Below are 17,328 nucleotides of genomic sequence, written 5' to 3' on the forward strand. Positions count from 1 at the left end.
TCCGCCCGCGCTGCCCGCGAGTCCCGCCGGCGTCGGGGACCGGGCACTGCCGACACCGAGCACCGCCGGCCCGGAGCCAGACAGGCCGTGGCGGGGGTGAGCAGTAGCGGCGAGACCTGCCCGCCCACCACTGCCCGGCCTAAGGCTGCTCTCCTCTGTCAGTCCCCGGCATCCCGTGTTAAGGGACAGAGCGTAAGAAAAACCCCGTATTTTAAGTGTCTGGTGCTATTTGCACCAGGGAAGGGCTCATCAGACGGGCAGAGTGTTTCATACATACGGCTAAAGCAGTCTGCGTCCCAGCCTTTGCAAAGACGAGTTTGTTTTCACCTACTTACAAACCCGTGTCCGTTTCTCTGCCGTTTCTCCCAGTGTAACTCAGACTGCTGGCACCAACTTTAAGGGGTGAAGTAACTACCACGCAGGACCACTCACACCCCACCTGCACGGACAAACTTACGAAACAAAGTTATGAAACTACCTCTCCCCTTCCTTCCCAAAATGAAGTTTGCCTACTTTTTAACTAGAGAAAAGCACTGTTACTACTCTATCAGTACAAACGACCGTGCTACTGACTGCAGTTCAGGAAAACCATCCAAACACACTTGGAAGTGCTTGGGTAAATTTAGGGCTACAGCTACAGTGGGGTACTTTAAGCAAATTATATGTTAACATTCCTCAGAAGGATACATCTGACAATGGCTGCAAAAGACAGCAGAACTGCAAGACGTGAAGTCCCACATCTTGCTTAAGATGCTGATAAAATGCCGTGGCACCCAAGCCTGGGGTCTCACTGAAGCTGGCAGAGAGCCTAACTTCAGGCAGTTTCACAAGAAGAAAGCTGATGAAGATATGCAGAAACACAAGCAAGCAGAAGACCTATAGAGTGGATTAGTCACTCAGGAAATGTGATTTTGGATTTAAAGAAAATAAATATATGAAGATGCCCTTCTATCTTGTAGACTACCATGAGAGCACAAGCGAAGGCAACAACCTTCATTATAACAGAAAACTAAAAGAGCATTAAAAGAACTATTCTAGCCTAATTCAGTACTACATATTTAATAGAATTTATCTCTCAACACATCCTCCTGAAACAGTGTAGCCTTATTGTCTCTGTAGTGCAGTGGCTAATTCAGAGTAATGCACAAATTACTATCTGGTTCAATTGTTTGCCAACAACTCACACTCTCAGGGTAGCCCTGCCTCAGGGCAGAGAAGCATAAACAAATGAGAAATGTAACCATGAAAGAGAAGATGCTTCCTTTGTGTGCTCTCTCAGGCTTACCCAAAGCAATGAGAGAATAAAGCAAAATATATATGGGTGAAGGGAAATTAAGAGGGCAGCATGCATGCTTTTAAAAAAACCCAAACCAAACAAACCTGTTAAAAGTATATAAAAGATTGGGGGCCTTGAGAGAACTTCTCTTAGTATGTACAGCCTCTCTAAGTACAGAATAGGGAAGCATCTTAGAGGCTCCAGTAAGGGGGCAATGGGGGGGGGAAAAACACCTGAAGGTGTGTTTTCAGGCAGTACTTTTTGACTGCCATCCTACTTCATATTTATCTACTGAAAGGGAAAGGAAAAAGGAGAAAAAAAAATAACTGACAGTTTCATGTAAGCATCTTATGCTTCCAAGAAGCAGAAGGGAATGCAAAATTTTTGGTCAGTGATATAAAGGACTCTGAATTCAAATTTATAATTAAAAATTACATCTCCATCTTAAGTTTCACATATTTGCATCAACGCTGATCTTAACTGCAGTTTTGTTACCAGAATATCAGGGGAGGTAGCAATGTTCCCTGCTTAGAGGCAGGACAACCAAAGCAAGCCCAGCAGCTAGCATCACTAACACAGGCACCTCGCACGTGTATCGTCAATCCCTAAGGTTCCTCTGCTCTCTACCAGTTTTCTATGAAGTTAACAGAGTCTACAGGATGTACTAGGTTAATTTTGACATAATATATCCTGAACTTTAAACAAGTAAAGTCAAAACTCCAGTTAACTTTCAACAAGATATGTTTTAAGACAGCTCATGAATCAAATAAATTGCTCCAATATATATGACATCTGCATGTATAAAATTGTAATCTTAACTCAGAACTACCAAAAGCAAGAGCTCAAAGTTCATGTGCAATGTGGGACAGCAGCACAACTGCATTCAGTACAAAGAAAACTATGGAACCTATGCAATACCCTGCCTTTTTGTAAGAGAAGGAAAAGAGTTCATGGTTTAGCCCATCTTTCCTTAGTTGAAACATGTTCCTGGAAGTGTGTAATTCTTCACTGTTTTTATTTAAAAGCAAGGAAGCCTTTTTTAAAACCAATCTCAAGCATTTAACTAAAGTGTTCATGTAATTGCTTAGTATTTAAATACCTGTGTTGAGACTCAAAATGTTCTCTCAGGGTCTTACCTAAACAAATTGATTCCCATGCCTGCTTCTATTGAGGCAGTTCAGCCAAACCCCCTTTTTATTGAAAAGGAAAGAGACAAATTTTTAACTTTCATTTTATTTGTGCCTGAAAATCATGACAGTACTGCCAAGGGTCTTTGTTGCTACTGGGTGTGTTACAAGCAGTAAACCCAGTTTATGAGAGCTGGGACTTCACATGTAGATTTTGTACTTCGTATGGGAGTGAAGCTACTGACTTCACCCTGCTAGATTTGGAAGTACTAGGTAAAAATGCCACATAGTATAAAAAGGTAAAGTATACTGATGAAAGAAGGAACTAACTTCCACTATAGTTTCACTCACTAACCAAGACTGCAGAAATGTCCCATCGCTTCCAGTTTATGGTAGTCAAAAGACATTTTGTGAATTAATTAGAAATGACAGTGTCTTTCAAAAGAAGTAGTTCACCCCAGCCACAACCTCAAAGAAAAAAAGCCATGGTAGTAGTGACCTTTCTTAAAACAATGAAGCTGTTGAGCTTGTTGTACAGCAGAATTAGTATCTCTTGAGACTGAAGTGAGGCCAGTGCAATTACAAAGACATTCTCCATTTGAAAATCTCTCCCTAAAGAGCAAATCTCTCCCTAAAGAACAACTCCTTGAAAACAGGAAGCCACGCTCTCCTTGATGATTCAAACTTCTGAAAATAAAAGGCTTTGGAAGGTATTTAAAAAAAAGCAAACAAACAACCCCCCAAAAAACACAAACACATAAAAAAAGCAGCAAAATCCACATTCATCTGTTGTTTGAAGCCCAGATATTGCAACACTGAGAACAAAATCAAGACTACAAAACAACTTTGTTTACGGTTCCACACTAAGAATGTAAAGTTTTCCACAAATATAAGCATCTTTCCAGAGTTTACTTCATAGAACAGAGAATGTAAATTAGGTTTTAGGAATCCTCAACTTGTTCATAAACTTTTCAAAGAAAAGCATAAGGTGCTTGAGATTCAAAGAAAGAACCTAATTTGATTAAGAGCTCTGCTACTCTAATGCTACCTTAGCAAACAGCTTACAACTGCATTTTGTTACATATTTGATCAACTTGTTATTTGCTTTCATTCTCCTTCCCATACACAGGCAAAATAAAAGCTATAAATTGAAGTATAGCCTGATGCCATTGGGACAGCAGCTTCAAATCGAACAAAAAGCTTTCTGTCTACACTGATGCTTGGCTGCATCATCAGATTACAATTCAAAAAGTGCTGCAGATGGCGGTACATTGACTATTTTTGACCATTCACATTTCTATTGTTTATATGTCTAAACTGAAGTCTACCTAGAACTAGTATAGTACTGTGGCCAAATCTCTCCCCCTTTAAGTTATTTCCAAAACTGGCAAAGATAAGAAAACTTCGGAAAAAACCCAAGCAGTTTGATTCCAAACTCCTCCCATCTCTCATTTCTGGCATCACAGTATCAGTACATCTTATGAACAAATGTAATATTTAACTCTACAATACTTCCCCAGAAGTTAAGTTCTCTTATGCAGGAGAGCAGTAGTAGTTTGAGCTTACAGGTAGTTCATTTGGACATGTGAAAGCATCTTCCAATGTCTCAAAATAGTCTTCTATTAGGCAAGTAACATTCACTTCACAGAATAATTTGAGAATGAAAAAGGGCACTAGGAACAAGGTGAGGTATAAGAGGAAATTTATACTGCAAGGAAAGAGTCCTAACATGAAGAGTGCAATTCCATTAATTCTTTTGTATTTCAAGACGTAAACATTACTTTTTCCATAAAAGGGTCAGACTTTAAATATTGACATATACCAGTTTCAGATTAGGGAGGAAATAAAGCAGTCACAACCTTTGTGTGCACTGTAAGTATAAGCTAACTTTACAAGCAGTAACACGTGTATTAACACCGAATTTTTTAAAAAATTACTGCGTTAGTTCTCTAAATGTGAATTATGCATATTTTCATCCAAAGCTTTATGAGAAGTGTTCTGTTTCTGTACAGGTAGTTCAAGCGTGAGCTTCTTAAGCATTGGTACACAAAACAATTAGCTTGAAGACATGTTAAAGTTCATTCAAGAATTTCAGCAGACAGGATTCTTTTCTAGAATTGGTAACTGCTTACATAGTTCCAATTCCTGTGGGGAACTGGATGTTCACTTCCTCAGTGGGAACAGCTTCTTATGCCGCACTTATTTAGATATGAAGAGAATTTCCATGTTTTACTTTACGCTTCATGTCCATCATTTCCTTAGCATCATTCTGTCATGTATCTTCCCTTTAACAACCAGGACACTGCTCCCTTGAAGCTTGCCTATGTTTTCAAGGAGAAAAATACTGGGGTTTAGGTATTACCTGTGTTATGATGTCCCAGCTTTCTAAATCTGACCTAAGTTCTAAATACAGGGGTTGTGAAGTAAGGGGGGGAACACATTTCACTTTTTTGAGCACAATCTTTAGATGTTAAAGCCCAGAGATTCTGAAAATTTTACTTCCTCAGGATTTGATCCAACTGAATACCTCTAATGCTGAGGAACAGAACAGCCAAGAATGTTTTGGTAAGAGCCTTTCAGGACAAAGCCTGATGTTCCCTGTAAATGGTGCTCTTTGGTCAGACACTTGAGACCAGACCAGGGCTCCCTCTCGGATATTCTCAAAGAATTTTCTCTCACTCCCGCTCAGTGCCATCTGTACAGCTTACTGGAAAAGAAACACATTAAAAAGACTGATAAAAAGACAACTGAGACATAAAAGTGTTACAAGACACGAATAAACAGAGGATGAAAATGAAGGGAGGAGAAACATTGATTAGCTCATCAAGGAAGAAGGTAGGTACCTAGTGAAAAAAGAACTAGAGCATCCAGTGCTCCGGTCTCATCTACTCTGGGGACCATGCAGGATGCCGAGTGCAACAGCGATATTTATGGGGATCATCACATCTTCTGGTTTCTAATGATAAGTGAAAAGGAATTTCAGTCTTAACTCTGGTTCTGCACAGGTGGAAGTGTGTTACCTCCATTAAACAATGGTGATAGACTGATGAAACTACTAGCCAAAAGGATCAGCTGGGCTCCTTAATTCACTTTAGGCAACGTAAACTATCTCAAAGCTTATTGGTATTAGCTAACCTAATCTGATTGAATTTGCAGGAATGGATTAGAACAAGCTCTGATAATTCTGTGCCAGAGTAACAGGAGGCACCAAGTATTTGGGTGTGACATAAATTTTCAGCAGCACAGTCAAAAATCAGGAAATCATCTACAGTCCCCACATTCCAGTTCTCAGTCCAACAATGTCAACAGATATTTCCAGTCTGCAAAATTCTACACTCAATACTGCAAGAATGCTCTTCTGCAGATTTCCTTGAAACCAAACAAATATGGTTTAATCATGCAGAAAAATCATATTGTCTCCCAAGATAATTTTTTTTTTGAGCTACACTAAGTAAGTTTTAACAATTCTGACAATTCTTCCTGGAAAGGAGAAAAATAGCAGGCAACATATTTTTAAGTTTCCAAAATAGCCACTGGTAGTCTAACCTCTAAAGACACGTATTTTTCTTTGTTACACCTTGGAATATTCCAAGTCAAGAACTAAGTAGGATTTAATTCAGTCAGAAATTCATCCACCCTGACATATGGGATACAAGAAATATCTATGGCAAGTATTTGTCAGAAGACAAAGTCATAAGGGTTCCTTTTCATTCTAAGATGTATGACTGCACTGTGTAAGAGATTTAAAAATCAGTATTTACTAGTTCTACTAAACCACAAAACATTCAAGTAGTATAACTGTAATGCAAGCCCTTGCATGGCAATCCAAATTTATTGAACTACTGATGCTAAGTCATACAAAATTGCACCACTTTTAATTAAGGCTTTTAGTTTACATTTGGCCACCTCAAAGCAGTTGTAACATTAGGTTGGTCAATTTAAATACTGTGGCTCCCTGTTGGATATACACACAATCTTTACACCCAAACGTTAATGCATACAAAGCAACAAGGCATTGTTAAATAAATCAGCAAAAGTTAATTACTGCAACTTAGGCCCTGTGACCAATTACACATGATTAAAATTACTTCCCACATTCACATCCACAGTACTCTTCCACCATTTAACATCTCAACCAAAACGTTACACATGTAAAACAATCACTAACAGGCAAAAGTACTAAACCTGTATATTTGGTATTGCAAATACACTTATGCATGAGCAAGCAAGGGAATCACAGTGAGAATCTACAGCTGCAGAAGCCCAAAAATGATTTACAAAAAATTGTTAAATCATTAAAAAATTGTTTTAAAATATACACTTCTTGTTGTAGACCCCCACTGTACACACAACTATAAACATTGTTCCCTATGTAAACAAGGAAAAGGAAACATACAATAAAAGGTTGAAAAGTCTGGACATTTCCTTCCCAACAGATATTAAAGGCCATGTCTTTAGTCAGACGCTATACTGAAAGGACTCTTAAAGACTAGGTCACTGTCTCCACAGGTTTTTCCTAAAATTAAAAAACTATATAGCTGTTGTGTTAATCAAAGCGCTTTTGTACAATACGATGATGATGATGATCCTGTATTTCTTTAAAAAAGTTACAATAAGCTACAAATACCGATGAAGCAAAGTTATCTGGAGTAGTCTATATAGGAGCTCTTTGGACTTTCTTTTATTATGCTAAAATAGTGGTGCTTTTAGGATTTACATTATTGTACTCTCCAATAGAAAGTGGGGATTGTTGAAGTATACAGTACACAGTTTTCATACATGTACAACATTGGTGGATGAACAATGTCTCTTATCAGTAATACTGGATGTAGGCTCTGGTTTTACCAGTTGCATACATAGAATATTTAGAAGTAAAAATCTCTCATGACACTGGAAAGTGATTAGAATGTGCAAACTGATGTAGCTTTCATCCATTTCTTAAAGGGTACCACCACAGGAAAGTCCATTTAAGATGTTGGTAGGTTTAATAAAGTTGGAATGCTGGCACTGTTGAATTGGGCAACAGTTCTTCAGACCTGTAACAACAAAACAAGGGGTTAGTATTAAGAACAACTATCCATCCTTGCTCCTTACAACCACAGCAGGAACTAGCAAAGTTCATAGCAAACACAGAAAACAACCTTATCACTTCTCCTCAACTAATGTAATTTCTACTGTACATATACAAATAACATACTATCTCAATTATTATCCTAACTGGATTAGGATACATGTAGTAATCCAAGCTGAATTGTGGAAGTAATATTTGACTGGGGACCCTAGTGTTGCTTCCTGTATGACAGTTCCCGTGGCTTTATAAACAGAAACACAACTGAAGGATCAAAGCCCCTGAATCAAAAGTCCTGTTACGTAAATGAAGCAACCATTTCTGCCACTCTCAGCTAATGTTTGGAACCCTCTCAGTTTTACATTGATCAAAGCTGTTCAAATTAAGGAATTTTTAATTTATCAAAAGGAATTAAACACAGCACTACCTGATAAGTAATAAAAGCCTGCAATTTCTGACAGTCAGATGTCCTACCAGGGTCCTCCAGTATCTCAAATAGCTCTATCAGATAACAAAATAATAGATCATAGTACTGAAGCAACTGAACCACCACATGTTCAATAAAACTGAAGGGAAGGGAGATAACAGGCAACTTGCACAATGTCAGGTCAATCAAGACAGACCATCAATCTGCCCATACAAAGGCTTGGAGATGAAAAGAGGAAAACAACCTGCCCAAGAACAAGTTGCAGAAAAAAATTCATGCCTGCTGACTAACTTCTGAAAAGGCTTGCTTAAAGAACAGGCTGGAGTTTCCTTGATCCTTCAGCAGCCTTCTTTGAGTACAGATTAAGTCATGTAGAACTTTAGCTAACTGAAAATGAGTACAAAGTTGATCTCGTAACCAATAGCGCCAGGTCAAATATTTGGAGTGTTACAATGCTCACTTCACCTCTCTCTTCCAAATGTACTAATTACAATGCACCCTCCAAAATACCCATACAGTCTCAAGAAAGGAAGCTAAATTCCTATGACACCACAGAAGCATATGCATGCAGGAGTTAAAAGCAGGAAGTGACACTTAAGCGTGCAAACTGCAATACTGAACCATGTGCATTCCTGATAATTGAGCTCTTGCAGCATATTCTACCAGGTTTCAAAAAATAAAACTGTTTCCAAAAGCTAAAACTTGAAAGTATCAAAACACTGTTAATTTGAGCTCTCCCAACACCTTAAAGTTTGAAAAAAATCTTGATACTAATGTGAACAGTGTATCTTGCACATATTTGTAGTTCTGACTTTGAAATGGCAAAATAAAGACCATAAACATTTCTGTGATAATGTAAATCAATAATTTTCAATGCTGTTCTGCATCAGCAGCTACCCCAGCTGTTTAGGGTTTTTTGTTTGTTGTTTTGTTTTTAATAGCCAACAGAAAATTTAAAATGTTTACCTGGCTCAGAGCTACAGTACAGTTATGTATTAAAGTAGCTGACATGATGACTTTTTGCGTGCTTTTCCAGGCACTGGAGTTTTTCTGTTAATTTGTCGCACAAGGTCATAAAAGATCTGAAAAGATAAAAATCAGTTTGGTTATTAAAATTAAAGAGGTTTCTCTTACAACCTTAAGCCTTGAATCTTCACACATAATGTACTCACATGCTCAAGAACCCCTCTAAATATTTAGTTATCACAAAGTTAGAAAGTTAAATTGTATACTTAATTAATAACTGTTTGGGGTTTTTTCTTGTTTAAGATAATTGTCTGCCAAGGGTTTTCCACTTTCAGTGAAGCAAATTGGAAAGGCATCTATAATCTGCAGCCATTTAATCTCTGGGTCACATTAATCTGAATTCACATGAAAAATGCCACAGTGATCAACTACTATATGGCATTATTTTGCAGTTCAGCACTAAGGTCAAGAAACAGATCACAGTTCTCTCCTAACTCAAATCACTCTAAGGATATTATTCCAGATACTTTAAAATACTGGTATCTAAGGAATCAATTCAGCATCCCTAGAACTACAGCATGACATAAAGCATAACATTTCTCAGAAAAGTAACTCATGTATGGGACTCTCACACTTGGGAGTTTCCTAGAATTCTAATGAGAACATCATTTTTTTGAAACATTATTTTAAGAAAAGTCAACATACTACAATTCAACAGCATCTGTTTCATCCATACTTGACGTTGTTCCAATTATTTCCATATTTCCTAAACTAAGAAAGTCCTTTTACTAATGCCATCCTAGTAGTTTCTTAAGCACTGCTGTAAAGCAGCAAAACGTTCCAACAAGGGCTTATAGTATTTGATGGAAGTTCTAGTATATTAAACATATGACTTTTATACAGTTAGGGTGATTAATTTATATTTAAGAAAGAGTGAATAGTTTCCAGAAGTTCCCAACTAATTAAACACACATTACTTATTTTAAAAATGGGCTGCACTGAAAACCGCCATACTCTTTTGATTACTTGCAAGTCTTGCACAGAGGCCCTTTCAACTCGACTGATGCTGCCAACGTTTTCCACACGACCTAATGAACTGTGGGGTGTATCATAAAATTCAAGCTATTCCAGAAATGTAAATACTAACACAGAAGTTTTAGAAAAAGAAGCTGTATCCCATTCTTTATGCTGGCACTTCCCCCAGATAAAAAGGCATGCGTTATGGCAAGTCCCCAAAATGCATGCATTTGATCAATCATCTAGCTCCTCTTAACAAGTAGGTACATTGTAGAGAGGCTTTTGCCTCCCTTTTTCTATAGAGCAGCTAATTTTAACAAAACCTTTAAGAGTTTTTGTTCTTGCCATCTCAAATAATTTAACACCAAATAACTTAAATCAAACTACTTTTAATGACTTAACTGTCTTAAAGGTCTTTAAAAAAATAGTTTAGCAATACAGTCTCAGTTGATAAAAATTATATCAACTAGGGAATAGATCATGAAAAAATTATTTATTCTAAATTCATATGAATATAATTTGAGAACTAATTATACTAAAATTAATATATTTGAAAAAATCCCAAGTCAAATCGTAACATAAACATATCCCTTAACATAAACATCTCACAATAGCAGGGTACAGTTTTGTCCATTATAGTGGATGTTATTCATGGTTTTTTTACTTTTTTCCTTGACAATGTAAATGTTTGGTTACCACAGTGTCCCATCCTTGCCTCCCTGCTACCCCTGTCTGACATAGGTAATGTGCCTTACCTCATTAACATTTATCTTTGATTTTGCAGAAGACTCTAAGAACGCACAGTTATTCCATTGCCTTGCTAGGTTCTGACCTTGTTCCTTTCCCACAACTCTTTCATCTTCCAAGTCACACTTATTGCCAACCAGAATCATAGGCACCTAAAAAACAATTTAATGCCAGCAAAGAAATAATTAAAATTTTAGGAAGGCATCATGTAAATGCACACCCAAACCCCTATCTGAATCCGTAGAGGATCCTGACTTTCAGACTAATCAAGCTCTGGTCTAACTGCAACTTAAGTTTACAGTTGTGTGACACTTTAATCCTCAAATGACTGTACTTTTTGCCTGCTTTTGACAGGGCAGTGGAGGGGAATGATTTGAGGATTCAGAATACAGCCAACTGAGCAAATTTCACGTTTTCTAGATGACTTGCTGAGATTTCACTTCTAGATGTTTAAGGCATCAAGAAGTCTACTGAAGAATTTGCTACAAAATTCTTACACGTTTAGAAATTCTGGAAACAGTGTACTGGAAACGCGCTACTGTACTGGCAGCGTGATGATGGATGCTAAAGCTCCTTTCACCATTCCTCTACTTTCAGCATATCAGCACACCTTTCCAGAGCAGTTTGTGCACACAGTTCTTATTAGCAAGGTAATGCATACAGAGAAGAAAAAACATGCTACCTTATCAAAATCACCAACTACAGAAAACACTGATTTGACCTTTGTGGCAAGAAAAGGCAATCATCCAAATTTTTTTTTCTTTTACTATTTTAAGGACATAGCTAAGTTCCTCACAGATTCAAGTGTCAAAAAAAGGTTTATAAAATTACAACTATTTTTTTTTAATTTTCCCCCACCAAGAAAGCAAGTCATGCCTAAGCTTTGGCACCCCAAAAAACTTTTTCTGTGAATTTTGATGAAAACTGAAGTTGCAACTTGAAGCTCATTATCCTTCTGCTTATACTAAGGAATGCCTTTTGAGACTGAGGGAGTGTTCTGAAATGAAATACAATTCCAAGGAAATACTACCAAAATACTACCAAAGAAAGCTATTATGCTAATCAGCATAAATATACTACGTAAAGTAAGATTTTAAATACAATCCCATTTATCTTGATTTTAGTGTACAAAACTAATTTCATGCTAAACAAGGCTATAACTTGGTAGGCTGTGGATGGGAAAGGCACATTCAACTTAAATACTAGCCTTTTGAGATACATTTGTGATAATGGGTAATAAGTGACTTCTAGAAGAAATCTGCTGAACATAGACAAGACCTGCAAACACTTATTGTCAAGAAAGTGCAGGGTTGTTTGTATTGCAGAAGTCATAATTCACTTCCCTGAAGCTGAAATGTTTAATACATTCTGTGTCTGCTGTCAGCAGACACATATGCAGATACATGCAGTAAGGAAAGCATCAAAGTTTGCATAAACAGTTTAAATGAGATGAGCACACTTAAAAACTGTTCATTGCTTAAATTCTTCTTCAAGAAGGAAGTTATTCTGCCTGAAAGCTATTAGCTACAAGGTGTTTCTGTTACGAATGCATTCTTACTGCTGTTTCACATTTGAAATACCTCTTTATTAGGGGACTGAGTATTCACTTCCTTCAACTGTTGTAAGGGATTTTTAATAATTTATAAAATGTAAGGTTTTAGCCTCACTTTATAGCTTTAATAATGCTAAGAGATGCATATAGAAATTGCATGGAAATAGGATGACCAAACAACTGCAAGCAGACAAAACATAAAAGCTGCATAACCTGTAAATTTAAAGCTTACAATACTGTCTTCTGTGAGAACTTAAAATTTTGTGCTTTTAGAATACCATAAACAGTAGGGATATTGAAGAGAAAAACTCTAGGTGTTTTTAAACCTTCATTGATAGGAATTAAGAGAACAATAGAGTTGCTTTAGAAATGCTTGCTGCAGTACTGGTGAATAAGGTTATATACAGTTTCAAATAAAGTATTTTAAAGGAAGAGATGAAGCAATTCTCTATATAACACATAACACATGATGAATTACAGTTTCTCTGGTTTACCTTACAAGTTGCATTTCTGCACTACACATCTATGGGTTGATCTTAATTTAAAGCTTGGAAGCCATCTGACCACAGTGTGTATACACTGCAACATCTATAATGAAAACTCTAAGTATTAAGAATTTTTAGAGATGCTTACATCATCAGTGTCTTTGACTCGAAGAATCTGTTCTCTTAGATCCTGTAAATCATTAAATGTGGACTGTGCTGTGATGGAATATACTAATGCAAAACCTTGTCCATTTTTCATGTATAGATCTCTCATTGCTGTAAACTGTTCCTGTAATTAAAAAAGATACAGATGTTGCATTCAATTTGTACTTTCCTTGCACAGACTGCTACAAACTTAATGTCACAAATGGATCACAAGTACAATGCATTTGTGCCCCTTCCCTTCCCTGTTAAACTGATCAATGTTTCACTGTTTGACTATAAAGCACTATAGTAAACAGAACTGCTTTTAAAGAAATCTGAAGTTTGGAACACTATCTGGGGTGGCTGAGCAACATCTATATATTGCCAACAACCATAACCTGGGAAGAAAAATCACAGAAACTAGAGTAATTTCATGGGAGAAAAGTACAGTAGAAGGTACAGTGTAATCTGTAGATTACAGACGTTACATTCCTCCCAAATATCTCCTTACATACCAAATTTTTCTCCATCTCCCAATAGTTCCTTAAAATGGATCTTAAAGTATATGCATCCCTTTTCAGTCTCCATTTTTTAGTCTAGGCACTTTTCTATTTTAAATTGCACTGTAATTTCCAAGGAGATGGACTAGAGGATGGAGACACTCAACAGAATTGTCACATTTTCTTAACTTCAGTGACAACTATGATTTTGCATATAAAGACTCACTGGTGCACTGCAGAGGAGCACCAGGACTTCTCCCTGTTTGAAAACTCTTACCAGTATGACTGTGGAATAGCATTTGCCTTTCTTGCTTTTGTGACTTGGCTATCTGGTGCCTGATCAGTCACTCTCTGTCCCTCCCTGTATGTCAGATAAAAAGTGTGATTTATTTCTAGAAAACAGCCACTCCATCCATCTGTATTTTTGCAGAGTATTCATCTAATATGGAATTTAAATAAGCCATTATTCAACCAGATTACTATTACAGTTCAGAGAACATATGTTAAACTCCAAGGGTTTTGAGCTTAAGCTCACTGGAATCAATGAAGGAAACAACTGGTTTCAAAAGTTCTGGAACTAGTCAGAGAAAAACCTGAGCAGTATGCAAAGGGTCAGCATAAACCTGGTGCTTTGAGCTCCTATAAGCTGACTAAAGCAATACTATTTTTATCTCAATGTCACAGTACATCTCACACACAAAACAAAAAGGAGATGAGAAAGACTGTATTCTCTACAGCAACAGAAATCAAACCTGAGTAGCCAGTGGGCCTAAATTTTCTCTGGGCAATATAAACTTAAAACAGGAGCAAAATCTCTTTCAAAATACTCAATCTCATGTTTCCCCTATTACAGAACATAAGTTCAAAGGAAATGCAATTTATTTTCTGCTACAATACTCAAGTATTTTTAAAATACTAATATGTTAAAGGACACCTTCTAATCCAGTGAATGCACTGACCACAGTTACTCTTTAGAAAATGGGGAAAGAAACTCATCACCATTTATATCCCTATAGGTTTTGATAGTTTTAACGCTGTACGTCAGTATTTAGGAAAGTTCCTTTTTACATACCGTTCCTGCAGTATCTAAGATTTCAAGCATACACTGTTGTGCATCTACTTCAACTTGCTGTTGAGAGAAAAAGATCAGTTGGTTAGAATTTTTCCTCTTGCAACTCTCCTCTCCAAAGACATCAGAAATTGCGTGATTTTTATAAGCAAATTCATAATGCATAAAGCAACATAATGGCTTAAGAAGTTTGAAAACAGCAGGAAGAAGCCTTTCAAAGAACCCCAGTGACATTTTCAAATGCAGCATCAGCAGCCAAGTGCCACTTTGCAAAGTGATTAGGGATTTTTGATTATTTAAAAGGAGGCTGCTAAATTTGTAATGATGGTTATCAGCAACCAGCACAACTAATTTCCACTTGTTTCTGCGATCATCACAGATTGAAAGAGAAGTACAACTGAAAGCTAGAAAGTTGAATTGTCATCTAATGCTCCAATAGTAATTTACATCAACAAGAGTACAAGTAGTTCATGGCAAACGGTTAAACAAGAACCACTAAGAGTGGTGTCACCAAAACAAGCCTTCAGGAACACTAATTAGAAAATTGACCCATCTTAGAAAAGTTTGCAATAAATAGGTTTAAGAAGGTGGATCAGTTTCTATACCAATTCCAGAGTTTCTTTATCTAGCTTTTACATCAAAGAAATGGCTGTGAGGCTAGCAAGGGACATGAAAGTGTCCTCAAGCTGTTTCAAGCAGGCTACCCACTTTTTTTTCTTCAAGCTGTTGGTACACTTTCCTTGTTTCCATTTACATGTCAAATTCCCGGTTGACAGATCAGCACTCAAAAGAACTTTGTGTCACCTATTCTCCATATATGCATTGTAACTTTTCTTCTGTAAATAGATTTGAGTTTAGGGGGTGGAAAAAAGGAGTATTTCCACTCCTCTTACACCTCCCAAATGTCCCCTATGGATGGCGATTCCTTAAAAATAACCACGATTTTAACATGTATTGCTGACACAGTTATCCAGCTAATTAAGAAGCATTTATTCACTTTATGAAGAAATATTTGGGGAGTAAACCAAAGCATCAAGTTTCAAGACTTCATGCTCAATTATTTAGTTCCAGACAAACAAGTCACATCCTCTCAACTTCAAATACTATAAAATTAGATTTAACATTAATAGCATAGAATTGCAGCTGCCGAATCAACACATTCAATTTTGAATTTACTCAAGTGAGAAGCAAGTTAGAATTGTAACTAACAGTGAGGGGGTAAAAATGACTGCATAAAGTGTTGTCCAGACTTCAACAATCTGGTTGACTTGAAATGAGCACCCAGAGGTATTACTAGTCATTTTAGGAACAAACCTGAAAAGAACATAATAAGATATTTACTAGCAACAGCAACAAAAAATGTAGTTAGCAAAAGGCAAAATTTCTTAAGATGGTTTTATTTTCCTAGGCTCTGTGGAAATAGTCTTTGGAAAAATTAACCCAGCAAACATCATGAATCTAGTAGGACCTGAAGGATGTAAATATATAAAAAAGGAAATATTTTGCTTTAGATCAGCCTGTGAATATTTTTTGAGTCATTTACTAGGCCTGACCCAGCAAAGGCCTGCACCAACCATTGGGATAGGATCCAAAATTCCTGCTTCTCTAATACAGAAAAACTGTATAGAATTTGGTTTTGCTGTTATCTCTTTAATAAGAGTTCTAGCTTTGGCTGGAAGCCCACATACTTAAGATAGACTAGGATTTTTCCAACATACAGTTTACATGAAGCCAAAGAAAAGAGGTGTGAATTCATCATTTTGCTCTCACTAGTTCCTCTTCTGTTCAGAAGAGATTCTGGTGACTATATGCTGCAACAGTTGTTAATACATCGTTTTTATTTCAATATAAATGTAGTCCAGTGCTGAAAGAGGAGGTCTTGCAATTTTTGCCCATTCCTATCTAGGGTTTGTGGATCTTGCCTCCCTTGTATAGACACTGGCATTTTTGTGGCCACATGATGAGCTACATCAGAATATCAATGCAACTGAAAAGTAACTCAGCTAGGAAAAAAACCAGACAGATAGATTAACCAACACAGCCAAAAACTTATCTACCAAATGGTTAATGGTAGCAGTTCAGATACAAACTATCTTAGTCTGGAATCTTAATCATGGTCTCAGGTGATACTGAACAGTGAGCAATATGGAGATTCAAGATGATGCAAGCAGAATCAAACCTTTCAGCCTGTCATGCTTGAAGATGGGAAGACAGAAACTAACAGGTCACTTGCTGTAAATGCTTGTTCATTTATGATAGGTTTGTGTTAACTTATTAATAAAACAACAACCCATCTAATGGAAGCATATTTATCTACCATTTAAATCATTATGAATACAGTATGATAGATGCCTCCAGTGTTCTAAAGGTTAGTGTGAAGTCGCTTGTAGCAATTTTCTTAATAACAAAGCAGCTTAGCACCTCCGAGTCCAAATCTACCTGCAGATACCAACACACAAACAAACTAATAATAAATATGATAAAACCAGGAAATGGTAGTGTATTTTGCTTTTTTTTAACTGATGTTCCCAATTCTGACAATGAAATTACCATTTCTTATTGACTAGCAGTAAGATATTATACTTAAACATCAAAAAGCCAGTCTTGAATTATTCCTCTTAAACAGACTTTAAGAGCACCTTTATATTTCAAACTTGCTAAGTTACCTGGTATTACCAGGCATACCCTTTTTCAAGCAATGACTCATATTTGACAATAGGTACTGCAGCTTTAAGTTTCTGTAACACTAGAGAGATCTTTTGCATATACCTTTCTGTAGGAGTCTTCTATCGTAGGATCGTATTTTTCAACAAATATTCCTTGAACAAATTGTACAGTCTGCAACACAAAAGTTCTTGTAAGATTCTCTTGCATAGTGACATTTTGTAAACATCATACACAAATTACTGTTCTAGGTGTATATTCAGTTATCCATTAAATTTTTAAGGCA

General features: G+C 36.8%; 1 protein-coding gene across 3 annotated transcripts in view; it reads right to left on the reverse strand.

Annotated features, from left to right (window-relative positions):
* Positions 1 to 6,216: 6,216 nt before the first annotated feature.
* RAP1B (RAP1B, member of RAS oncogene family) overlaps positions 6,217 to 17,328 on the reverse strand; it is a 31,150-nt gene continuing 20,038 nt past the window's right edge. For 2 of the 3 annotated variants that reach the window (XM_051795861.1, XM_051795862.1), the window contains 6 exons: positions 17,148 to 17,216; positions 14,382 to 14,438; positions 12,814 to 12,954; positions 10,637 to 10,780; positions 8,865 to 8,980; positions 6,217 to 7,439 (listed from right to left, as the gene is read on the reverse strand). In XM_051795861.1, the coding sequence (XP_051651821.1) occupies positions 8,894 to 8,980; positions 10,637 to 10,780; positions 12,814 to 12,954; positions 14,382 to 14,438; positions 17,148 to 17,216 (498 nt within the window). In that variant the 3' untranslated portion in view covers positions 6,217 to 7,439; positions 8,865 to 8,893. Of the gene's footprint in view, positions 7,440 to 8,864; positions 8,981 to 10,636; positions 10,781 to 12,813; positions 12,955 to 13,586; positions 13,671 to 14,381; positions 14,439 to 17,147; positions 17,217 to 17,328 lie in introns of those variants that run through there. The other variant, XM_051795863.1, reaches the window with a different exon arrangement.

Source organism: Manacus candei, unplaced genomic scaffold, assembly GCF_025592945.1.
Source record: "Manacus candei isolate 608988 ecotype Guabito, Panama unplaced genomic scaffold, ASM2559294v1 h1tg000043l, whole genome shotgun sequence".
In the NCBI taxonomy this organism is placed as follows: domain Eukaryota; kingdom Metazoa; phylum Chordata; class Aves; order Passeriformes; family Pipridae; genus Manacus; species Manacus candei.